The sequence below is a fragment of the Leptodactylus fuscus genome, chromosome 3 (genome assembly GCF_031893055.1).
Source record: "Leptodactylus fuscus isolate aLepFus1 chromosome 3, aLepFus1.hap2, whole genome shotgun sequence".
Lineage (NCBI taxonomy): Eukaryota > Metazoa > Chordata > Amphibia > Anura > Leptodactylidae > Leptodactylus > Leptodactylus fuscus.
The window spans coordinates 154,836,897-154,863,196 of NC_134267.1; the positions used below are offsets into that span (position 1 = coordinate 154,836,897).

Genomic DNA, 26,300 nt, shown 5'->3' on the forward strand with positions numbered 1-26,300 from the left:
GCCAATGCATTCCTATGCGAATGCAGACTTAGCAGTGCTGAGTCAGTTTTGCTCAACTACACATCTGATGCACACTCGGCACTGCTACATCAGATGTAGCAATCTGATGTAGCAGAGCCGAGGGTGCACTAGAACCCCTGTGCAAACTCAGTTCACGCTAATAGAATGCATTGGCCAGCGCTGATTGGCCAATGCATTCTATTAGCCCGATGAAGTAGAGCTGAATGTGTGTGCTAAGCACACACATTCAGCACTGCTTCATCACGCCAATACAATGCATTAGCCAGTGCTGATTGGCCAGAGTACGGAATTCGGCCAATCAGCGCTGGCTCTGCTGGAGGAGGCGGAGTCTAAGATCGCTCCACACCAGTCTCCATTCAGGTCCGACCTTAGACTCCGCCTCCTCCAGCAGAGCCAGTGCTGATTGGCCAAATTCCGTACTCTGGCCAATCAGCACTGGCTAATGCATTGTATTGGCGTGATGAAGCAGTGCTGAATGTGTGTGCTTAGCACACACATTCAGCTCTACTTCATCGGGCTAATAGAATGCATTGGCCAATCAGCGCTGGCCAATGCATTCTATTAGCGTGAACTGAGTTTGCACAGGGGTTCTAGTGCACCCTCGGCTCTGCTACATCAGATTGCTACATCTGATGTAGCAGTGCCGAGTGTGCATCAGATGTGTAGTTGAGCAAAACTGACTCAGCACTGCTAAGTCTCTGCATTCGCATAGGAATGCATTGGCCAGCCTTCGGCCAATCAGCGCTGGCTCTGCCGGAGGAGGCGGAGTCTAAGGTCGGACCTGAATGGAGACTGGTGTGGAGCGATCTTAGACTCCGCCTCCTCCAGCAGAGCCAGCGCTGATTGGTCGAGTTCCGTACTCTGGCCAATCAGCGCTGGCCAATGCATTCTATTAGCTTGATGAAGCAGAGTGTGCACAAGGGTTCAAGCGCACCCTCGGCTCTGATGTAGCAGAGCTGAGGGTGCACAAGGGTTCAAGTGCACCCTCGGCTCTCCTACATCAGAGCCGAGGGTGCGCTTGAACCCTTGTGCAGCCTCGGCTCTGCTACATCAGAGCCGAGGGTGCGCTTGAACCCTTGTGCACACTCTGCTTCATCAAGCTAATAGAATGCATTGGCCAGCACTGATTGGCCAGAGTACGGAATTCGGCCAATCAGCGCTGGCCAATGCATCCCTATGGGAAAAAGTTTATCTCACAAAAATCACAATTACACACCCGATAGAGCCCCAAAAAGTTATTTTTAATAACATTCCCCCCTAAATAAAGGTTATCCCTAGCTATCCCTGCCTGTACAGCTATCCCTGTCTCATAGTCACAAAGTTCACATTCTCATATGACCCGGATTTGAAATCCACTATTCGTCTAAAATGGAGGTCACCTGTTTTCGGCAGCCAATGACTTTTTCCAATTTTTTTCAATGCCCCCGGTGTCGTAGTTCCTGTCCCACCTCCCCTGCGCTGTTATTGGTGCAAAAAAGGCGCCAGGGAAGGTGGGAGGGGAATCGAATTTTGGCGCACTTTACCACGTGGTGTTCGATTCGATTCGAACATGGCGAACACCCTGATATCCGATCGAACATGTGTTCGATAGAACACTGTTCGCTCATCTCTATTTAAGATGTATTAGTACATTGTAGTAACGGTAGAGTTCTTGCATGACATGGTAATATAGGGTCCATTCACACGGAGGAAAATGGTGAGGAATTTGATGTGGAATTTTCCACACTGAAAAAAAAAGCCTCCCATTGACTTCAATGGGTGCCGCTAGCTTTTTTTTTTTTTTTTTTTTCCCACTAGCAGAATTTTTTGCTAGTGGAAAGAAAAGCTAGCAGAACCCATTGAAATCAATGGGAGGCTTTTTTTTTTTTTTTTTTTTTTTTTTCCTTTAACATGGAAAATTCCACACCAAATTCCTCACTGTTTTCCTCCGTGTGAATGGACCCTTATTTTGGCAGTACTGAGTTGCTGTTTTCACTATTGCCCAGTGACGTTACATGGCCACTCCTGAGCCTGTCACAATCCCAGTACTCAGGGGGGCCACACGGTGGCTCAGTGGTTAGCACTGCAGCCTTGCAGCGCTGGAGTCCTTGGTTCGAATCCTGCCAAGGGCAAAAAAAAAAAAATCTGCAAGGAGTTTGTATGTTCTCCCCGTGTTTGCATGGATTTCCATCCCATATTCCAAAGACATACTGATAGTGAAAAATATACATTGCGAGCCCTATATAGTACTCAGAGCCTGACAGTCAGATTAATTAATTTTAATGGGTGGGTGTAAATTAGGTAGAATATCTTGCTGAAACCAAATTTACAATTTTTTTTTATAGTCAATGGGTGGACTCCATTGACTATAATGAACAGTATAAAAATGTACCCCCCAAAACGTTAGTAAACCTAAACAAAGCATAAAAAATATCTGATTGTTGCCATCTAAAATTAGAAATGCTGTGACATTGACATATAGTGTTACAGAGATAAATGTATAGTCTTTGAAGTGCTGAGATCGGAAAATGTAAAAGAAAAAAAAAAAAATTAAAAATTGAGGCACTAATTCTAATGCTCAAATTAGGCTGGGGCCCCACGTGCCATAAATGCCACTGGAAAAATTGGGGATTCTAGCTAATCCTATGCCCGCTTTGCGGTAAAAACCACTACTATGTGGACACTCTTCAGTTTCCAATACCAGTGCAGTTTTGGAAACTGTAGCATGTCAATTATACCTATGGAAATGCCGGTGCTTTCCCCATATGTATAATTGACAACAGAAAGTCCGCAGAGGAAACTTCTGCGAACTTTGTCTAAAGTTCTGCTTGAAGAACCATGATGTGTTTTAGCCGTGTTTTTTCCCGCAGTTCATTTTCGCTGTGGGGGACCTTAGGCTGTATTCTTAGTTTGTTTGTTTTTTCCAGATAAAATGATAAAACCCAGGGGCAGCAGGCCAGGGATGATCTAAAATCGAAGCAGTACTCTCCTAACACCCCCCCACCTCCCATCCCTTTTCTTGGTTAAGGTCATCCCTTTATGTGCCCACACTGGATTGGCCGGAAGTAGTTGCTGAGGCTGTCCACCAGTCTTAGCAGTGTGACGTTTATACCAGTGATGTTACTAATAAGAATTACCTGAGTTGGTTCACTTCCAGCCCAACCAGTGTAGACATGAACTGGAACATTAAGTTTTCCTGGAAAACCCCTGTACTAAGCTAAATGTAGGAGTATCAAAAGAGGCCTTGACATGTCATTGGTTTGTTTACAATATGAGAAGACTCTACTAAAAAAAACTTACATATAGTTGAAAGGTCTGCTACAAATTTTTGCATTGGGGCCCAGGAGCTTCATGTTGTACCTCTGATAGCAACCCTGGTGTAGTTCTGCATCCCCTTTTAAGGTGTCTTTTTATAGCTGTGTTTTGATGCCATTGACTTTAATGGCACCATACTGCAATTATGTGCACAGGAGACTGGGGGTCATGTTGTGCAGGTAAAACCATGAGAAAGGACAATAGTGCCTCAGGGTCGGAGGGTCTGACCTTGGGGATACCCAATCTGTTTTCAAAAATGGAAAATATTAATGCATAACCAGCTGTATACTGTGTCTTTTATGTACAGTTAGTCTGAATACTCTTATGTTTTGTGGCCTTTACACTAGTTTCCTGATGGTCCAGGATACATGTAAACATTTTGCAGGCCTTTCTTGTTGCTGTCATTATCATTAGGTTGGTATTTTTGGCGCATTTTTTCTTACAGCCAACACCATAAGCCTTGAACAAGAATTAACGTCTTTGCTTTCAAACCTTTTTAAAATTTAACTATATGGAATGTACTGTAAGTGGTGCTCAGCTGGCAAGTACCTATTGATCTTAACCATTTCTGCCTTGTCTTGCTGCTTAAGTTGAAGATTTATTAATGATGCATGTTGTCTATCACTTAGCTGCTTTTGTATTATACATTGGATATTAGTTTAATCAAAGGCAAACGAGCTTGCCTTGCTTAAAAGAGTATGCCATGTTCAACATTGGTGGTATATGTACAGGATATCCTGTGATTCCAATTGATAAATTCTCTATAGCTGCTGGGCCTATGAAAGTCCATGGTGAGGTGACCTAAGTAATGTGGCCCTGTCTATGGAAGCAAATAAAACCAGTTGCTACCGCATATCCATTGATATCTATAGGTGTAGCAGTTGGCATGAATCAGCAAATTGGGGTTGGTAGGTATGTTCTGTCTGCACAGACAGAGAAAGTCAATTTCAGGACCTAAGCTGATTTTGGTTCTGAAAATCTTTTTTTTTTTTTTAAACTTTTGAAAATCTGAATAACTAGCAGGATTTTATTTCCCCCAAATTCCTCAGTGTTTACATAAAGGAAAAAAAGATGGAGTCTATTATGTTTAAAAATGTATTTTAAAAAGATCCCTTGGATTTAATTCCTTGCCAACTGCATATTTAGCATCTCCCACTCACACACCAACTCTTCACCAATTAGGCTTCTGCAGAACCCTTCTCTGTAGCTCTGACCAAATGTCCTTGCTCCCCTCCAGTCCACCCTCAACTCTATCGCTCGCTTAATCAACCCCTCCTCCACATTTTTCATCAACCTCTCCCCTTTGCCAATCCTATCACTGGCTACCCATCGCCCAGATTTTAAAATGCTAACACTGACATACAAAGCCATCCACGACTTCTATACAACATTTGCTACCTTTCCACATAATATGGGATCCTCTTAAGGGCTAGTTCACATGGAGCAAAATGGTCAGGATTTTGACGCGGAATCAGTTTCAAAACCCTGCCACCTCCCATTGAAATCAATGGAAGCTGGTCATTTCCTTTTTCCTCGATCGGTTTGTTCCCGCTCATTAAAAAAAAAAAAAAAAAAAAAAGCGAGCTTGCCCGTTCCTCAGGCGGATTCCGTGTCTGATTCAGCCGTGGACGTCCGCCTCACGACACCACCCTACGGACTAGGCCCATTCATTTGGACCTAATCTGGAGCAGAAAACTGCGACCGAATGTGTTCACGCAGAACCCCGTGTGAACTGGCCCTAAGAGTAAGTTTACACATGAAATTTTTGCAAGTGAATTTTGAAAAGGAATTTGCCTCAGAAAACTGCTCCCAGCTCCATCCATTTCAATGGGAGTCAGGAGCATACTAGTTTGTTGTTTGTTTAATTATTATTTTTTTTAGCTAGCTGAAAACATGACCTATTTTTAAAGAGGACCTTTCACCATTTTGCCCATAGGCAGTTCTATATACTGCCGGAAAGCTGACAGTGCGCTGAGTTCAGCGCACTGTCGGCTTTCCCGATCTGTGCCCGGTGTGAAGAGCTTACGGTCCGGTACCGTAGCTCTTCTATGGTCAGAAGGGCGTTTCTGACAGTTAGCCAGAGACGTCCTTCTTCACAGCACAGCCAATCGCGCTGTGCTGTGTGAGCGGGGAGGAACGCCCCCTCCCTCCCTGATAATGCTCGTCTATGGACGAGTACTGCGAGCAGAGGGAGGGGGCGTTCCTCCCGGCTCTCACAGCACAGCGCGATTGGCTGTGCTGTGAAGAAGGACGTCTCTGGCGAACTGTCAGAAACGCCCTTCTGACCATAGAAGAGCTACGGTACCGGGACCGTAAGCTCTTCACACCGGGCCCACATCGGGAAAGCCGACAGTGTGGGCAAAATGGTGAAAGGTCCTCTTTAACATCTTACTTGATTTTTTTTCTTTTTTTTCGTTTTCTTTAACCTCCCCTAAAAAAATTTAGTCAGTGCATCTCTTCCCTCAAAAATCAAAAATCCATTCTGCCTTGCAAACCCCATTGAAATTAATGCGAGGCAGAAAAAAAGCTCAGCAAAATCTGCAACAAAAAAAGCATCTTTGCAGTAACATAGCATTTTAGCCTGAGACTTCACACCTATCTGCTATACTCAGGAACTCACTACCATGATACATACAATTTTCCCCACAACCACAAACTTCACGAGGACCCTGAAAACTCATCTCTTTGTGGTAGCCTACAACCTTCATTAACCTCATTGACTTAACACGAGCATCTGAACAGCTTCTACCCCCACCTACTTTTTTTGATCTTCCTTCTCTCATAGATTGCAAGAGCTCAACTGTCTGCTAACCGGCTGCCATGAATGAATGGCATGGGGGACACACTGATGTCATCAGTGCCCCCCCCCCTTCCCCCTATGCACTGGCCATGCTTCTGCAGCCCCTTTCAATCAATGACTTGGAGCTGCAGAAGCAGGGCTGCAACATCGGACAGGAATTGAACCTGTTCCATATATTGCATCCTGGACTGCAGTACTGTGCTTGTCCGAGCGGCCATTTTGGGACTATTAAAGGATTATCTTATCTTCTCTGGAGAACTGAGCTTTGAACTGAAATTTGAGGAGGGCAGACTGAGGAGGAGGAGGAGTATCTGGGGGAGGAGGACAGGCGGAGCACAAACAGTGGCGGGGCAGTATTAAAGGTATGATGTGGGGGATCTCAGAGGCCTTGGGGAACGCCCAGGGTGCTCCGTGGGGTTAATTAACATAAAGAAATAAAGTGGTTTAAAAAGAAACGGCGGGGACAACAGAAAAAGTGTAGTAGTAGACTAGCCTTTATAAAGACTATTCAGACATGTTTAGCTCAAAAGCACTTTTTCCAATGATAGAGTTCCTTTTAAAGTGATTTTTCAGCCTTACACATCAGTATTTGGTTGGTGCGGAGTATGATTCAGGCATACTTCCTACTTCCTGGCGCCCTTAGTGGCTGCCTGATACAGAGCTCCAAGCTGGGAGCAATCTCTATCTTTCCTTTCTCACTCTTTTCCTCTTTATCTTCAAGAATCGTGTAACTAAGCAATCTAGCGCTATGAATTAGCAACTATAAATCGAATGGAAGACGCTGTGGAGTATTTTGTTTCTATTGTTGGTTTCCACATGTGCCTGTTACCATCCCCCCAGCTAGGACAGCATGGCTCACCATGTGGCAAGGAGGAGAAACCTACATGGAAATGCGGACTTCTTCCTTCAAGGAGATGATTTTTGGAGTCTATTGCTGGTGTGTGAAGATGCCTACAGCTGACTGGTATTTCTTTCTATTACTGTGGACACGTGGGACTCTGTTACAGCCTGGAAACCTACAATCACCCACCTACCCCAGGAGTTATGGAAGCTTGGCAAGAGAGCAGCACCATGTATACCTGGATGGCTTCGGACTTCTTGGGCAGTAGAACACAGTGGTAAGAGGAATGGAGGAGGGCTGTGATGAAGGACATTTGGGGCATTTTTTTGTGGTTAATGGACAATAGTGCTGATGCAAGATACCGAACTATCAGCTGAGAGCAGGAGATCTCACCACCTACCAAAGGAACTACCACATGTTATCATGATAGCTGCATATGTCCCCCACCTCTGCAAAAATGTTTTCTGCTTGTTATATCCACATGCTGTGACCCCTCCTCATGTCCTCCAACCACGGTCAGGCTGTATTATTATTAACAACACTCCACACAGAGAACTAAATGATCCTGCAGTGTGTCTGTGTTTCTTTCCTTTTTAGTTGCTCTGATTCCTAGGATTTCTCTATCTGCCATGAGCTTGTATGTGTTTCTCTCTTGTTATATACTACTGTACCATCTATGAAACTGTATCACTGAAATTTCCCCATTGTGGGACTATTAAAGGATTATCTTATCTTATCTTTATATATCAAACTGAAGGTGTCACAGTACGTTTTAGAGACCTGCAGCTTGATGCACATCCATTTTGTGTAATGACAGTAACCTCTATTACAAAATTGTCTGAATACTGTATAAGCAATGCCGCCCCTGCTACCTCTTGTGTCACCCCCTCTACCTCATAGATTGTAAGCTCTTGCGAGCAGGGCCCTCAGTCCCATTGTGTGAAATGACATTCTTTATGTATCTGTCTGTACATAATTGTACAGTGCTGCGGAATATGTTGGCGCTATATAAATAAATTTACTATTATTATTATCCTCCCAGGTCTATGTGGCTAGTCCTTATCCACCTTATCATGAACTGTAGTCTGGTCTGACCCACCTCTGCCCTCCTGTCATTGATTGACAACTTTCTCCCTAATATTGGGAGATAGGAGGCAATCAGTAGCAAGAGGATGGTGATGGATAAGAGCAGGCTGCAGTTCCTGAATACTCAAGGACTCCTGCCTGGCTCCTAGCTCACTGAGTGCTGCTACCACTAAACTGTAAATTTCACAAAAAGGCAGGTCCAGCCGGCAGTGCTGAAGTCAGCGTATCTGCCATTAGTTTATGCTGGCGGTAAATGTGGTGACAGATTTCCTTCAATATGAGCGCTGCCCAGTCACCGGTTGATTATCCTCTATTGTGGCTGCACCAGTGTGAATATAGCTCATGTTGTAGAACATTTTTGTTACTGGTGAGCTTTCTAGAAGACAGTTTCATGAACTTACAAGATGTGCCATTTTCAGGAAGCACCCCTGGCATTCTATAAAGAAGTCTTATGTTTATTGGAATAAACAAATACGTAAAAAAATAAGCCCTGCTTTAGAATAAATCTAAGTGTCCAGGGCTTCTGATTCTAGCGGCTGGTTTATCCATGAAGTGTTGTGGCTACAGACTTCTTTGTCCTGGACTCAATACTGTGGTATTATGTCCACACAAATCTCTTTTCAAATGGATTTCTTCCCATTATTAGGTTCTTGTTTCTGAAAGCACAATGCTTAATAACACAGTGAAAATCAATGCTAATGTAGCTGTTCCAGGAATATTATTCATTTCATGCGCGATACCCTAAACCGGACATTTTAGATGCTGTTTATCTGAGAACACTTAACTAATTGTCTATGAGGAAAATCAATTAGTGTTTACTTTCACTGTTTTTGTTCAGGTCCTATGTATTATTTATGTCAACAGTGAGAATGTCATTGGATTTGACTCCATGCGGTGATTGAAACTTGGTAATTTGCGATGGAGCCTTTCCCCACCCAGTGCATTAAATCAGGCAGCCCCAGTGGGTCCTTGCAGTCAAATGCTTGTAGCATCCTACCTGCTAATCGACCTCACTTCCTGGCTTCAGTCTGCCTAGTTATCAGCTAACAAAAGAAGAGCAGCTTTTGATCCCTGCAGACCTCAGAGGCAAGGAAATCATGGGCAGCAGATGCTTCTTCAATTGCTGGATTTCCTTTCTTTCCTTTTTGCTGCTGCAGCAATGAGCACTACCTTGTAGACATGTAACAGGTATAGTGTTCTGCATGGCTAGACTCCAAGGGAAAACAATGAGCACAGCAAGGGACCAGGATTTTTGCTTTCTGATTTGGATGTGATGCTGCTGTAATTCTATCTGCAGTTCTTGCTGATCCTTCACCACTCGGCAGCTGGTAGAAGAGTAAGACTGCCTGGCAACCACCTGCAGAGCTGCAGAGATGAATTACATTTTCGGAAACAACACACTCCTATACTCCCGCGCCAATCGAGGGGGCAATACTAGCTCCAGTCATAGCTCAGTAGGCCCAAAACAGAAGCCATGGGCAAAGAAGGGCTCTACAGAAGAGCTTAGAGCTGAGCCAGAACCTTCTCGATGGCAGCAGATAGTGGCTTTTTTTACTCGCAGACACAGCTTTATTGACTGCATCTCAGTAGCTGCCAGCTCCGCCCAGGTAACTTGCCACTTGTTGTAATTACTCTTTTATCTGTAAATTATTTGGAAATGTCAGCACAGTATTCTGGGGTTAAATGTATTTTTGTCTGCTTTCTGAGAATGAAATATTCATTTTAGAGCGTGTGATTTTTTTTTTTTTTTGCTGTGCTTATGGAGGGGAGGGGGGGTGCACCTGTTTGTGCTGCATTGGGTGTAGGATTAAATTAAAATCTCTTAAATGGACCTTGCTTTCTCATTTTGCTCTGCAGCAAGAGACTTAGTCTAATGGCTTTCAATGCTTCTCTTGGTTTGTATCCAAAGAAAGTGATCATCCTGATATATTTTAGTAAATGGGGGAAATTGAAATATTTGGTATAGCCGGCTTATAACTTCATTAATACGGATTACATTGAAAGTTTAATTAATGGATTTGATGATCACACTTCTGTGAAAAATCTGCACATATGCAGTGTATCTGCATTTCCTTAACTTCTGTGTGTGATGTGTATGTAATGTGTATACACACTGGCATACGCTCTTTTAATCCTCTGTTCTGTGTATTACTGCTCAGCATAATTCACAGCACGGATCTGGAACTGATGTCAGAGAATCGATCAGACAAAATGAGGAGGAGCCAACAGAACGTTGCAAATTTTACTTGAAATTGAACTTTTATCATACATAATGTTTACTGGTACTCTTACTGTGTGCTCCCAAAATAATCCATGATCGCTGGCAACAAGTTAGAGGGAGGGTGGGAGAGATGGCATGCAAACAATATATTCATTTCTGTTCAAGTATCCTCCTCGAATGGCACAACAAGCTGTAAAGTCTCGGTTTATTCAGTGAACTTTGTAGGTAATTTTATTTAAAAAAAAATTAAATACTTAAATGGAAAGTCTGGTTTTTATGATATGTAGTCCTTTTATGATATATATATATATATATATATATATATATATATATATATATGTTAGATTCTTTTTGTAAGCTGTACATATTGTAGTAAAACAAACTTGACATGAATTTTTAATGTCTTGTCCTACCATTCAGATAAACAGTTTAAAAGAGAAAGTAATACTCTATTGTAATAGTAACCTGCAGATTTCCCTGAATGAAAGGCCATTGAATACATTGTAGCATTGTACCAGTTTAAGTTACATTTATTTATTGATGGGAAGTAATGAGGGTTTTGATATTCCGGCTGAACATGAGCAGAACATGTAGGTAGGGCAGTCTTCTACAAGATTACTTACATAAATATATATATATTTATATTTCTCTACCTCTTGGATTCTGCGTGAGTTTTGTTGGTAGTCGGGCAATTGTTTCTGAAGAAAACAGACAAAAAAGTTGGGTATCAACCAGAAAATGTTTGATCACTTCTGCTCCTGCCCTTTATTATATTGACATTCTAGTACAACTCAGTAGTTTTATAGTAGAAGAAAAACAGACTGAAGTGCGAAAATGCAAAATTGAAGGTTCGGTATCTGTTACACAGGTTTTATCTTCAAAGGCATAGAATAAAATTATTTTATGTTCTGAGGGTACATGTACAGATAAAATCAGACCTAGTCAAAAACTAATAAGGAGTGATGGCCCTGCTCACGGTCTGTCTACAATCTGTGATGTACACAGTATATAAAGCTGTACGAGTTAGCCGTTCTCATGTAATTGGTGCAAGGCGTGTGGGCTTATTGTTAAGGGATCAAGCTTTGAGGTATAATAGAGGGGAATTAGAAATCTTGATGGGCCTGTCCAAAGAAATGCTTTTGGTACACGTGGCAAGGCCTCAAGCTCGACTAGCCTTATTGTATATGAGGGCAATGATGTGCCAAGGCTCTGCTTCAGTTTTCCTCCGCAGAATCCATAGGATTTTTGAGGCAGAAGATTGACTGACTGAAATTTCTCTCCAAATCCCTGCTGACCACCAAATCCACCCTCAGTGTGGTGCTTGTATTTTTTGGACACAACAAATGTCCATGGGCTACTGTCTGCTGAGTAACAGCATAGTTTTAGGGTAGGTTCACACTACTTTGATGTCTGCTGCTCTCATCCATTATAGGATGCGAGCGATGAACATTATACAATGCAAACAAAGCGTTTTTCAGTCATGATTTTCACTTTTCTGGTGGAAGAAAGACTGTACAACTTTTGTATGCCCCATTTCTGTTATGGAGGTTTCATGAAATCCCATTTGTGTTTGTAATCCATTTTGTATTTCAGTATCAACTTTATTGTAACATTTGTTTTTATATATTTTTTTTTTATTTGGTGTAGGCTTAGGTAATGAATTTACAGGTTTTTGGAATATAATTACATTGTTCCCATCTATGTTTTACCAGTTTGTGATAATGTATAACTGTTAATACTGTGGATTATCCTTTTGGTGGTAGCCATTATGAGATGACTACTTTATGGTTATCCACTCCTTCACTGTAGCTTGATGGAGGCATACAGTAATAAAACAAATGCTACATGGTATTTATTTTGTTCTGTTACAATGGTAGCTCACTGGCAGCCTCCAATAAAAGGAAAATCAAGGGAACAGATCCTTTGGCCTTATTCACACTACATAAAAAAGCTGTATGATGTCGTTCATTGAACAGCCATCACACGGCAGTTTGACAAACGTAGAAAGTCTGTGGTGTATTGACCAATCCGCTTCTCCCAGCAGGCGTCTGAGCTAACACAAAGCTCAGAGCATCGCTACGTAGAGAGCTGAGCAGCAATAACCGAGCTGCTGTAACATTCTTCAGTATTAAAACATGTGATTTGTACATTTCTATTTAGGAAGGAGGTGGTGGGGGGAATCAAATAAGACCCAGATAAGTTTTATAAAAGGCATTTTTTTTTTCCAAAGTGCTTAATCTTCTTTCGTCATGAATTGCAAAAGTGCCTCTTATGCATAATATATAGAAAGTACCTCCCATCTCCTCCGGTAGTGATTTCATTTACTAAGCTCCCTCATGCCCCTATGATGTACTCTGCTGACAAGCTGTTATGTATGGGTGGTCAGTTACTCTGGCAGCTCATTCTGCTGAACATGTTGCAAATCCTGCTACTACTTAACCAGTTGGGCCTAAATTGAAATCAAATCAAATAGGCTTTATTGGCACGTCCGAATGGATATTTGGCATTGCCAAGGCTAGTAAAGTGGGTGGGTGGGGGGGGGGGGGGTTGGAGTCGAGGGGGAGAGTATGGGGGTGGCTGATTTGGGGTATAACAGTCTTGGGAGTCTCATCTTCCTCTTATTTGGTGACAGCTGGACACGTATTGGGCAGCGATCTCCACAGTGGCCTCTTCTTCTCCCAGTAGGATGTAGAGTTTCCTCTTCTCGTCTGCAGATGTGAATGCTGGGATGTGAGCAGAGAGTCTTTGGAAGTAGACGGCCCTCACAGCTGAGTATTTGGTGCAGTGTAGCAGGAAGTGGGTCTCGTCTTCTAGGACCCCCTGGTCACAGTGCTGGCACAGTCTGTTCTCCCGTGGCTTGTACGTCTGCCTGTATCGCCCCGTCTCTATCTCTAGGTTGTGGGCGCTCAGTCGGTACCAGCTCAGGGTGTGTCTGTGTTTGGGGTGGCGTATTCTCTCCAGGTAGGTGGCCATGGTGTAGTCCCTTTGCAGTGACTGGTACATGGTGAGTTTCTGGGAGTTATTTACTGCGCTTCTCCATTCCTCGATGTACCGCTCTCTGTCTCTCTCAATGACTCCTTTTATTTGAGCCTTGTTCAGGGCATGTTGGGGGTTTTGGCTTGGCAGATGGCTGATGCTTGGTTGGGGGAAATCCCAAATGTCTGTGTAAGGAGACAATGCAGGAAGAGGGCATCGTGCTATGTGGCCTCTGCCTGAAGGAGCCCAGCTTCATGATGATTGAATAAACTTGTGGAAAGGGATTATTTTATTCATTTTATTTATTTTTAGACTTTCAGTTCTTTTCACTGTACGTGAGTTGGATGTAACTTGCTAGAAAGCATGCATATGCTATTACGTGTCTAGCCTATTCAGGTTCAAACTTACTATATGAATTGTACTGTCAGGATGAATGTGATTCAGCCATATGCTAAAATATTAACCTATGAAGCGCTCTGGTTTTTCTGTCTGCTTGTGTGTCCCTCGGAGTCTACGCTGCATAGCACATTGCAATTACTTGAGTCTCTACTAATGCTATAACCTTGTCATGGAGGCAAGTCTCCATAGACTGCTTCTCATGTTGCCATGGTGTCACCATGGATAAAATGATCGGAGTTGGTAGATACTTTCACGGACTGCTTGTCAGATGACTGGATATGCAGTTGCAAATTTTTTTTTTTTTTTTTTCTTGAAGGAAGATTCAGAGAAGCCATTGTTGGGTCAGTTTAACCTACTCAGAAACATTGGAAGTTCAGTCTGTTAGTGATATTGTATAGAGGAACATATTTGGGGTTAAATGTAAGAGAATACAGTCAGATCTTGCTCATAAAACCATGCTTGGTATCTAGTTCTATAGGACCTAAATTCCCATGTGCCACCAAGCAACAAGTAATCGTAAAAAATAGAGCCAAGGGTTTTACATAGGATTTGTACAGTCTGTGTGGCAAGGCTTACTAGGGTTAATTGGATTCCCATGTCGCTAGCCCCAGGGTGTGCTTTGGTGCCTGAAGAAGGAAAATTACAAACTCCATAGGGGATGCTCACTGACTTGAATGAATAGGAAAGCTCTGGAATACATTGGTGCTCTATAAATAATGGATAATGTTGATCACCAAAAAAATATTGAACTTGTAAAAAAAAAATGTAACAAATGGTCATAAATAATATCAAATGTGTTTGATGTACCTATTCTTGGTACATTCGCTCCTTATGCTTATAATGTTTTATATCATTTTCTTCCCTTTTTTTAAATATAATTGATTTTCAAATTCTGGAAAAAACTTTTGGCTTTTGTTGTGTTTCTCGTATATATTAGGGCTAGTTCACACAGTTTTTTGGCATCGGATTGTGGCGCGGAATTTGCCTCTATCTGCTACCAAAAATGACATTGACTTCAATGGGAGCCTCTCGCTTTTTTTTCTGCTAGCAGTTTTTTACCGCTATCGGAAAAAAGAAGCAAGGTGACCTATCTTGCCGCTGATTCCGCAGCTGACTCCGGCGCAAGACTCGCTCCCAACTCCCATTCATTTGGGCCTCATCTGGAGCGGAATGCTGCGCCGTATATCGGCATCCTGTCACTGCTAGCCATGTGGAATGCAAATTCTTCCATGTGAGGTTTTCTGTAAGGGGTTTTATGTAAGGTGTCAGTTTTGCAGGTTTTTGTAACTGTGAACAGAGTATTAGGGTGCCCATACACTTTTTTTTTTTTTTTTTTTTTTTTTTTTTTTTATAAGGCTTTTTCAGACAGTTCAACATTTTGGTTTCAGAATATCCAAAAATCTTGACCACCACGTGCATGTCTGTACGAAATGGCTCTGAGAAGAGCTTTATTGCTGATATCCCATAGGAGTAGTATAAATGACCCTGCTCTTCCTCCCCCATAGCAGCTTCATGTTGCCTTTGACTGTGCACAGTACCCTTTGAGCATGCTTAACAGTGCATGTACTGTGTGGGGAGGATCTCTCCAAAAACAAAAGGGAGAGAGCTGTGCTAAAGTGTTGTCTTCACTGAGAGTGCTATTGAAGTGGAAATGGCATGATGCCTGAGTTACTGAATAACTCTTGCTTTGGATCCTTTTACATATGTAAATAATATTGACTTATCAAGCTACCTGGTTACTAAAAAATAAGACTTTTAAACCTATTTTAAAATAATTTTTACATCATCCACATTTCCCCTCCTCAGGTGAAACCTATTTGTTCTACATGTTCAACCTGTAAACTCAGAGCAACCAATTACCACATCACAAAGCTATGGCAAATGATGTTAAATACCTGTGTAAATCTTATAAAAGCTGCTTTATCCTCACCTGTACTGCCACCCTAAGGCTACTGTAAATGCACCCTAAGGTTTTTACACCATGGATTTTCACATAGATTTCTGATGAATATCCGCATGCAGACTGCTTAGCCCATGCATGTTATTAGCTTCTGCAATCCCTTTCGGATGCATAGGAAAAATTCTGCCCGGATTTCCCCCTTTTTCTCCTTCTGGAACTTCGTGTCATTTCAGGTGAGAAAAGTCAGGATTAGCCTTAATGAGGAGCAGTAAAAGTTGTAGCAAATTTGCAGCACAGATCTGGGGTTAACTTTGAATCCCTGTCATGTAAAATACATGTCTGATTCTCCCCAATCACTTTTTATTAAAGCTGTTTAAGTACAGATTGCAAAAGCAGCGCCACAAAAATGTCACAAACAGCTGCTTGTATAGGTGATCACTTAGGCCCAAATAAGACTGGGATCAAATTAACTTGGAGTTCTAAAAGAGCAAATAGCAAAACTTATGAAGGGCCCTAAAGTAACAAAACAGTATTTACCTCTCCCTGATCCTGTTGCTGTGATTCAGACACTGGCTGAGTCTTTGCTACTTGGTGATGCCCATTCACCTGCTCAGGAAAGTCAGCTGGACATCTTTTAAGCTTTCCCGTGTAATGTAAATCTTCAAGAAGTGGAGAGCAATGGGAAACCTGGGCAACATCTGACTATCAAGAGATTAGGGACAGGTGAGTGTTTTTGATGTATTTGAGGGCTCCATGTTTAGCTATATTAGGTATTTTCTAATTCCCTTGGAAAACCCCTTCTTAACAAACTTTTGGCCTGCCATGGCCAATTAGTATGTACATGTTGGATTTTAAATCTGTTGTGTGAACATACCCTAAGGAGTCGATCGATGCTGTCAAAATATCTAGCAAAGTGCTTTTGGGACTAGGAAATGTGGGTAGTTGATGAGTACATTTCTAAAATTAGGTGTAATTGAGCTTCTTTCCAGGCTATAGACTTACATGTGATATCCAGGATTATCTTCTGATGTTGTCTATAGTGACATTGTTTTGCAATATAATCTATTGGCATTATTAAAGGGGTTTTCTGAGATTTTGTATTAATGATTTATCTTTAGAATACTCAGATAAAGAGGACAAACGCTGAACGGCACATCTTGATTTTGTGAGAAAAGTAGGAAAATTAAAGACCGGTTTGTCTGTTACCTTGTTGGGTTGTGAAATGGGTCACAACACCATAAACTGTTTATAGTGAATATCCAAGGTAAGAGTGGCAGAAGGTGCGCCCTTTTGTCAATGGTTCGGAACGTCTAAAGATAAGCAAGTAATGGGTTTGGTTACCCAGGGAATATGGAGGACAGCCCGCGCTCCTAGGAAATGACCCCCGGTCACAGTAGGTTGATGGTAAGGAACTCTTTATTGTTTTAGAATACTTACTATTGAGATTTTATTATAGCGTTCTAAACCATGGCACCTACGCTTGGGTAGAAACCTGTTTCAGGAGTAAAAGTAAAGAAAACCGCCTTGCAGAGTTGGAGTCCTGGATTCGAATCCATCCAAAGAAAACATTTTCATGGAGTTTTGGTTTCTTCCATACTGATGGGGAGCTTGGATTGTGTCCCCCTGCTTGAAACAGTGTCACCATTATCTATCCATAAAGCATTCTGAATATGATGGTGCCGTATAAGTAAGCAAAAAAATAAATAAATAAGAACGTCTCTTGAAGATAAATGGGTTAGGGTCACCTAAATCTATGCTACATTCTGGTGACAGACTCGCTTTAATAGTTTGACCCTCTTTGCCTTTGCAGCATAGGTGTTACTGGGGTGTTTTGGTCTCAAAGGTCCTTGATCAAACCAGTAGATTGCTTTGGATGAATTAAACACCCTCAATGATCTAGCGGTTTGTTAAGGGTTGATCTGTTGAGGCAGAAATCCAAATCCTTGCGAAATCCATGGTAATATCTGGATTGTGCCATTAAAAAGATTCGAGTTGTTAAAAGACTTGCCCGGGCTAATATTTATTGTAAAAAAAAAATAAAAAAATCCAAAACTTACTCGCCTGCCCCTGGTGTTCCTATGTCTCCGTGTGGTCTGGTCTAGCTGATCAGCTGATTGTAGGGATTCCTTACTGTATTAGGAACAGCACCATACATTGTATACTGGCTGCAAGTGGCTATCACAGCTCTTTTCCACTCATTGCCTTGTATAAGAGCCATAGAAGTAGTGGACATGGCATCACAGTGACTTAGAACTCATTGATGGATAGGGGAGCGTGCCAGGAGTTGGTCACCTACTGATCTGGTATTTATGACTTATGTGAAGGTATAAAATTCTTATAACACCCCTTTTAAGTTAAGCTTCTCCTTATATTTACCAGGTTTCCCTGTATAGAGGTTGTTGATCACTTCCAGACAAGCTTTTTGGCATCACAAGCTGGCTCATTGATTTATGTGTCTGCCGTGTAATTATGTCTGCAAATGTCCTTAAAGGCCAATGTTTTATAACACTCTTATGCGTATCAGCTTGATCGGGCTTCCTATTACTGGGAGCATATGTGCCCGAGATGCTAAAGCCAGCTCTTTCCATATGTCACTGATTCAGTGCCTTATGAACTCAAGCCTGGGCATAGGTGGTGTGTAACTGATGCCGGGTTTACATATAACCACCATTGTCTTTTTCATTCAAGTGGATATCCAAGTATTGCAGTTATATTTTGGGTCATTATAACAAACAATATTTTCTAAACTCAATATCCATATTGAGGATTCCCTGCTGCTGGTGATCTGCATTTAGTTACAGTATGCATAATTGATCCCTATATTCCAGTCAAAAATAAAAATGTAAAATTTTTATACATCTCATCTAGAAAGTCTCTTCACACTTTGCTTGCAGCTACACTAGATTTGTCATCAGAATATGCTATTTAAGATCTTAAGAAAGTAATGTTTCATTTGTGGCCTCTAAGAAATGCTCCGCAGTCCACTGTAGTGTGTGTAAATTTATAGAGGTCTATTGTATCAAATTGCGGCTGATTTTATTTTTTATTTTTTTTCCCAATGGATGCCAAACAAACAAACATGCATGTTCTGTGAGGATATGGGAACAAGCCACTGCCAGGCACCAATTTCTGCCATGAAAACAAAAGGATTAATGAGACCAACAATCTGATCTTTATTTCCCCCCAACATCTGCTACTCCCCATACACATCAACCCATGGATCAATAGGGTAATTCAACATTAATATAGTCTGTATGGCCATCTTACCACCTGATTGCAAAGATACTTGAGTTACATGAGATACAGTTAACTGAAGCTCTATAGAATGGAATTGACCATGTTGGTGAAACCATATCTTTGCGCTGCCTAAACTTTTTAGTCTAGCTCATGGTATGGCATTGACAGATTACTAGAGATGAGCGAACAGAAAAATGTTTGAGGTTCGATATTCGTTTCGAGTAGCCCCTCAATATTCGACTACTCGAATCGAATATCGAACCCTATTATAGTCTGGGGGGGGGGGGGATGATTGTTTCAGGGGTATTCAACGTTCGATCAAATTATACTTGCCAAGTCCAAGAGTGAGGGTTGGGCTGGATCCTCCAAGCAGTCTTCTCCTTGCAGCATCCCCGCGGCGTCTTCTGGCTCTTCATTCACTCTGCCAGGCATCGGGCCTGGCCAGAGCCGACTGCGCATGCCCACACTACAAGCGGACATGCGCAGTCGGCTCTGCCCAGGCCCGATGCCTGGCAGAGTGAATGAAGAGCCGGAAGACGCTGCAGGGAAGCTGCACGGAGAAGACTTTTAAAGGTGGGAGAAGAACCAGCGTTGATTGGCCGACTGTATAGCATTCGGCCAATCAATGCTGGTTCTGCATCGAACTTTTACATTCGAGTATTTCGAATACCGTAGTATTCGATCAAATACCTACTCGATCGAGTACTACTTGCTCATCTCCACAGATTACGCTTTTCTTTTCATTCATGGGCTAGTTCTCTTGGCTGTAATGGTTGAAGTTTCAAGTGAACCGTCAGTAATGTCCCTTTTGTTAAAGATGGTCTTCCACCACAATTGCTTCTGAAACACATGGAGGTTGTTCATGGCACAGCAACTCTATCTTCTTGGTGACTGAGTGCAGTTTTGCTGCTGAGTGAACTTCAACCACTTGACGTATTATGCTGTATATTTATGGCTTGCCGTATATTTATGGCATGGCTGCTAGGTAGTGAAGGCACCTTGCTGTATACTTGTGGAATGGACTTGGCATCTGCTCCGAAGCTGAGCAGCAGGTGTCATTTTTAACATGCAGCAGACACCATGTTGCATCACCTGCGGTCGAGCATAACTCCATTCATGGGTTTTCTTATCTTTAGGTGTGGTGATCAGTCATGATTGGAAGTTAGAGGTCTTAGAGGTTTTGCGAAGTTATTAGTACCTTGATGACCCCCCTTCCTTGTGCCGGTTTAGGAGGGCTTGTTGTTTCTATGGCAGCACAGAGCTTTATCAGTGACAAAGTTTTGCCCCATCTGATCCCCCTTTTTGCAGACATCAGTTGTTAAAGAGTTTACCATCTCCTCTAAGTATATTCAGCATGTTTCAGAACACGTTACAGTGATGATCATCATACTTTTATGTATTTTTTACTTTTTTTGTTGATTTGGCAAAAAACAACTTTGAAGTCTCATGCAAGTGAGGCAGTTGGTTCTGTGGGGGCGGGCGTTCGGCTCTCTGGAGCACTGCTCTTGCTGCTCAAGTAGGATGGGTATTGTCAGAGCCGTGGGAGGATCAACTTTCACTCTGAGATGGCACAGGCAGGAGATTGTATGGTGAAAGCACAAGAACAATAATAAAAATGTACAAAATAAATTTTATTGCGAAGTTATAAATTCAGAGATTAGAAGACAAAAATGTGCATGACACAATACACTCTGGCATGATGGAAAAAACTATAAAGCTATTTAAGCAGTAAGTTAAAGGAACCATAAAAAGGTCTTTTGTCACTAATCCACAAAAACGAGCCCTCGTATGGCAACATCAATGTAAGATGAACTTGGTTTATACAGTGCAACAACAAAGAACCGAAAAATCATCACAAAACTGACTGCAGCAGGAAGGGGAATTTTTTATTTTTATCTGAGAAAGTACATCAGGATAGGCTCCTCCAGATTTAGAATTCATGCGTGAAGACATCAGAATTAAAACCTCAGAATGCCCTAAATCCTATGATACCATTTCTAAAAAGAAATAAATGTAGTACATGTGGGGTCAAAGTGCTCACCACCCTCTTGCTAAATTCCTTAATGGGTTTAGATCCCAAAATGTATTTCCTTCCCTGGGATTTTCAAGTTTACAGCACCTACCACGGTGACATCCAAAAAAAACAATCCTTTTAAACATGCACTCAAAAAAGCCAAAAGCCACCATTCTCCTTTCATTCTAAATCCTGCTGTGTCCACAGAGAGCCACTCTTTCCAGTTGTTCTCTATAGTGTATAAGTGGGATACATTATAAAAATCTCTGGTCAGAATGCTCCTTTAAAAACCTAAAATGAGGGCATCCTTCAGCAAAATAAAAAGTTCAGCCTGTTTTAAGGCTTTTCTAATGTCCGCTTTGTGTTGCTGCCTGGCCATCAGCGTGTGTCTGGTGTGATCTGACCTTTGTATCACACATATTAATCTGTGCTGAGAATTGATTCTTCATGCCTAGGACCGGGGCGGTCTGTCCTTTCATTCCGTTGGTGCAGCTTTAATTAACAAACTGGTTGGTGAGCTGCAGGAAAATATCGCTTTTGCTGTGCTTGCTTTTTCTGCTGGTCCAGTTCACATATGGCACAGTTATAGATGTAAGGTTATTTTAGTTTCAACCCTAAGTATTTTTGGCATCAGAGGAAATTTTTTAGGAAAGCTTATCATGGCTAGTCTCTCTCGAAATGCTACAGATATTTGCCAAAAACTACATCATCCCTCAATCCAGAACCTTCAACAGACATTATGCATGCAGAGGTCATTTAGTTCTTCAACTTTACCTTCATCCTCCAAAAGCAAAGGCAAATTTACTAATCTCCGTGACAGTGTGAAAAAAAGCCCAACTAGGAGCACTGCTAAAGTCAAAGCAACGAGTGGCTGGTGGTCTGATGGCTCTTGGTCAAATTATTCCTTTATCAAGGTATAGTTGATTGATTTTCTGTGTATTTTTTAGCATCCTTATTTATAATGTTGGCATTGTAATGTTGCTGTCAGAGTTGTTGGAACATGTACACTTCACCATGATTTGGCTTACTAATGATTAGAAATTGTAACCTCTTTTTTTTGCTTGACTAGAGAGATATTTTTAACCTACAGTCTGTGTGTATGTAAGAGTAAAGGGGGGAAAAAGCTATAGCCTCATAAAGGCCAACGGGACTAAAGTAGTAGAAATTTTTGGCTTTAGTTACCACATAGGGATTAATGTTTCTGCTGTGTCTTTCTGTGTGTGTTGTGTTTTTGCTTTTTCAATTAGAAATGTTAATTTATGATCTGTCCACACTATTAGGTGTAGATATCAGAATGACTTCCCGACAGAATATTCAGATATCTTCTAGATAGACAAAGTTCTCTCTCTCTCTCTCTCTCGCTATCTAGCCTATGCATATAGTTGCATGTGTCGCCCATAGTATTTCAAACAAAATGTACTCAATGTTTTAGATACAGTGAAAAGCATGGTAAAAGGGCAAGGCATACTCCAGGTCAGTGAGGCCATAGGGGTATGTTCCTGGTTTTCACAAGGAGCTCTCCTGGCACATAAAATGGTACAATAACCACGTGTGACGTTAGATTCAGTTTTTTGTTTTGTTTGCAATGGATAAGGGTTATAGAAGTAAGACCTCATTGGCGGAAAAGTGGACATTACTCCTAGTGCCACCTTTTGGAAGGTAGCTCCTATAGAATAATTTGTGGTTTTTCATAAAACCGAATTGCTTAATATGAGAATAATAGCCAAGTGGGCATTCAATTGCTAAAAATATATCAGATACATAACAGTCTGTTTGGTTTATTTTTTGCATTATATAACCCACACCTAGAAAGTATTACTAAACTTGGTTGGAATATCTATAAGGCTTTGCTGGCATCTACATTGGATTAGGAAGAGGCAGAGTTGGGTGTGCAGTGTGAGTCCTACGTGTGTCTAGTTTAGCTGTGGGAGATACTTGTGCTTGTCGGCAGATCAACCAAGCCTCGCTACTGGTGGTCTCTTGGGACCTTCCGGAGCTTCTTTGTCATGTGTGTATGCCCTCATGAAATGACTGCTCCCAACACCATCTCACTGCTAGATCAGTGCAACATAGAGGGTTAGTGGTTCATCAAAACTTACACTAGGTTCACACTAGCGTTCAGGTTTGCGTCTTCAGGTCTGCATGGCGACCTGGGAGTCGGAAACTTTAATTAAAAAGCAGATCTCATAGACTATAATGGGGTCTGCACAGTTTCTGCTGATCTTTCTCATTGCAGTACATTTTTTTTCTCCTCCAATTTTAAGCAAAATCTGGGACGAAGTGCCGAATGCTAAAGTGAATTTAGAGTTGGGTTTGAGCCCCCATGTTGTGGAAACACAGCTTTTTTTTTGTTGCAGATTTTGTTGTTTTTGTTTTGTTTTGTTTTTTGAGCCAAAGCCAGGAGTGGATTGAGCAGTAGGTAAAAGTATAAGAACTTCCTATATATATTTCCCATTCCTTTTTTAGCCATTCTTTGGATAAGAAACTGCAGCAAAATCTGCAATAAAAAAAGCTGCATTTCTGCAACGTGGAGCCTTTACCTAAATCTTCTCCTCTGTCCAATTATGCACCCTCTCTGTCTTCTGTACAAAATGTGTTGAGTAGGTTTGTGTAGTATTCAGTGCTGTCTCTGCAAGAGGTTCACTACCAAAATGTATCCTCTCAGAGCCTTTTTATAGGGCAGTGGAGAAAACCGTTTTAATCAGACCACATCTGTAATGATTTCCTATCAGCCTGAGATATAACGTCATGCCAGGTTTTACGGCAGTCTGGCATCTGGATGTGTTGTTTTTTTATTTGAGAGTGTATATTGGAGTAATTGATGTGTTTGTAGAAATTTACTGTATAACTGTGGCTGAAACGTCTCTTACATTTCTGTGAAATATGTTGGCTTTGTATGAGCATCACAATATACTGCAAATAACCAGCTCATCCCATCAATACCTTTTATATCAGAAAGGATGATTGCAGGAATTGTTGAGTTGGAAGTGTGAAGTCATTCTGGTTTTTATTCTCTGCTTACAAAATAAAAGGAGAAATACACACAAAACAGTAGTAGAATAATAATATTTTAGCGTCAGACCCTTACATTGATAGACTTTGTTATACTTATAATGATAATGTAGAGTTAATGTTTGTCATTTTGCTGAGCATATTTCTTCAGTGTTTTGTGTTTTGGTGTGAGAAAACCACAATATTTGGATCATAAACGCACTTTGTTTTACCAAGATGACAAAATGGCAGGGGTGACTCCACAAGAGTGCACTATTCTCTGTGTGGTGTGATTTTGAGGCACCCACTGGTTTGAGATGTAACCAAACAATACAATGGTGTGTATCTGCTGTTCCTTTGCTATTCCTACTTAAAGCTATTAATTTCAATAATTCGGCATCGCCAGGGTTGTGCCCCTATACACAAAGGGCATGTTACTCCCTAATGGTTAGTTTATTCATAAGTTTCTAGGAGAAATAATAGAGGAGTGAAGCACCTCAAACTTCCATAAATAAATAAATGTGTCCCCCTCTTACCACCCAAGATGATCCTTTTTCATGGCAGACATATCAGGTCTTCTTTCAATCACTGCTGAATGATTTATCATAAAAAAGTCCTTTAGTATAAAATAAAAAAATAATGTGGATCTTGAATTACCACATCCCTAATAACCCATACAGCAAAACTTATTTTAATCTGCACAGTGGACTTTGTGTGTGTGTGTGTGTGTGTGTGTGTGTGGGGGGTGTTAATTAAAAAAAAAAACAAAAAAAAAAAAACAGCAATTGGCTATTTTAGCACTCCCATTTGAAGTGAATTGTGATCTGACTGAATGTATGTATGCCTACCGTTCTCGGGTTTGGGTGGATCTCAGCGGTCAGACCTCCACGATCTGCTACTTATCCTTTGGTTAGAGGATAAATACTTTGTGGCATAACCCCATAGGCATTAAAATATTACTGTATCTTCTGGTAAATTCTTTGAAGGTTGTAATCTCTAAAATAGTTTTCCACTTTTCTGCTACCTCTAGGTTATGGAAAATGCATAATGGCAACTAAAAAACATTCTAGCCAGATGTTCCCTTCAAAGCCCATTGGTTCCATTCTGTGTCGTGCCATATACCCAAACAACAGTTTACATTCACATGTGGGTACTGCCATATTGAGCAGAAATTGCAAAACAAACTCTGGTATTTTGTTCTTTTTTTTTCCTCCCAATAACCTCTTGTAAAAATGAAAACATTTTGGGCTAATGCTACATTATATTGGACAAAAACATATTTTTTTCATTTACACAGCCTAATTGTATGACACTCCTGTGGGGTCAAAGTACTTACTGTACTCTTTCCTCAAGGGATGTAGTTTCCAGAATTGGATCACTTTTAGAGGGTTTCCAGTATTTTGTTAGTACAGGGGCACATGTAACATGACACTGGAAAACTGTGCCAGCAAAATCTGCCCTCTAAAAATACTGTGGCGGTGTTTTCGTAATGTGGGGCCAGGAGTGGATTGAGCAGGAGGTGGAAGAATTAGAGCTCCCAAGATATTTCCCATTGCTTTTCTAGGCACTCTTGGCTTTAACTCAAAAAAGCGCAGCAAAATCTGCAATGTGAAGCCTTAGATAGATTTTAACTGATTTCAACATTGACTTGATTTTGTGATATGAGACCCATGAAGCATTTATTTTGTTATACTGGTTTCAGGTGTTGCTCCACTATGTAGGGAATTTGACTACCAAAGTAATGCATTCCAGTTTATAATATATCCCTTTAAGGTGCAGAACTGAGGCTCTATTTACACTACAAAGTACATTTCCATTATGAGTAAGCTTTGTGAGATGGCGGCGTTTAGGCGTTTGACAATGCAAAGGATAACCTCACATTCACATGACAGAGTTTCAGCCATGTAATGCAGTATGTTGTTTGGTCTGGGCTACACATGGACCAAGTTTCACGGCTGAAACTGTCATGTGAATGCTGGGTAAATATGTGGCTAAATCCATGGGCAACACATTTTATATTCTGCTGCTTTCACCAGAGGCTTAACATGAAGCTCCACAGCAAAATATGTACCAGGCCCTTCCTCATATTAGGAAGACAGACTCCTTTACCTTATATTCTCACAACAGTAACTATCAGCCGCGTGACGGTTGTTTTTTTTTTTTTTTTTTTTAAATACTAGTTATACGGCTATATACAGCTGAGGGAGTAGAAATAAAACATAACTTTTATTTTTTATTTTATTAAAATTGTGCCCATTATAGCATAAAATATTCCAATAGGGAGATTCATTAACCAGTAAAGAGATTAGGTAGATATGGCTTCTATCTCTTTGATAAAGTGAAACTCTCCCCTTTATCTTTCCAATTGGCAGGAAAAAATAGATAAGTATTCTATTTGTTCAGCAGGACTTGGAGGAGCAAGAGTTAATATGCAGCATTAGCTCCCAACAGTACTCAGAGGTCTGACCAGGTAATGATATTGCCAGTATACAATGGATAAGCAGCAGTCCTATCTATCCT

General features: G+C 41.2%; 1 protein-coding gene across 24 annotated transcripts in view; it reads left to right on the forward strand.

The window, feature by feature from the left end:
* DLG1 (discs large MAGUK scaffold protein 1) overlaps positions 1-26,300 on the forward strand; it is a 166,081-nt gene that overhangs the window by 48,025 nt on the left and 91,756 nt on the right. For 2 of the 24 annotated variants that reach the window (XM_075268628.1, XM_075268624.1), the window contains exon 1: positions 8,924-9,649. The exons of 18 other annotated variants lie outside the window; for them this stretch is intronic. In XM_075268628.1, the coding sequence (XP_075124729.1) occupies positions 9,416-9,649 (234 nt within the window). In that variant the 5' untranslated portion in view covers positions 8,924-9,415. Of the gene's footprint in view, positions 1-8,923; positions 9,650-21,433; positions 21,704-26,300 lie in introns of those variants that run through there. 4 more of the 24 variants (XM_075268629.1, XM_075268626.1, XM_075268627.1 and 1 more) reach the window with 3 other exon arrangements.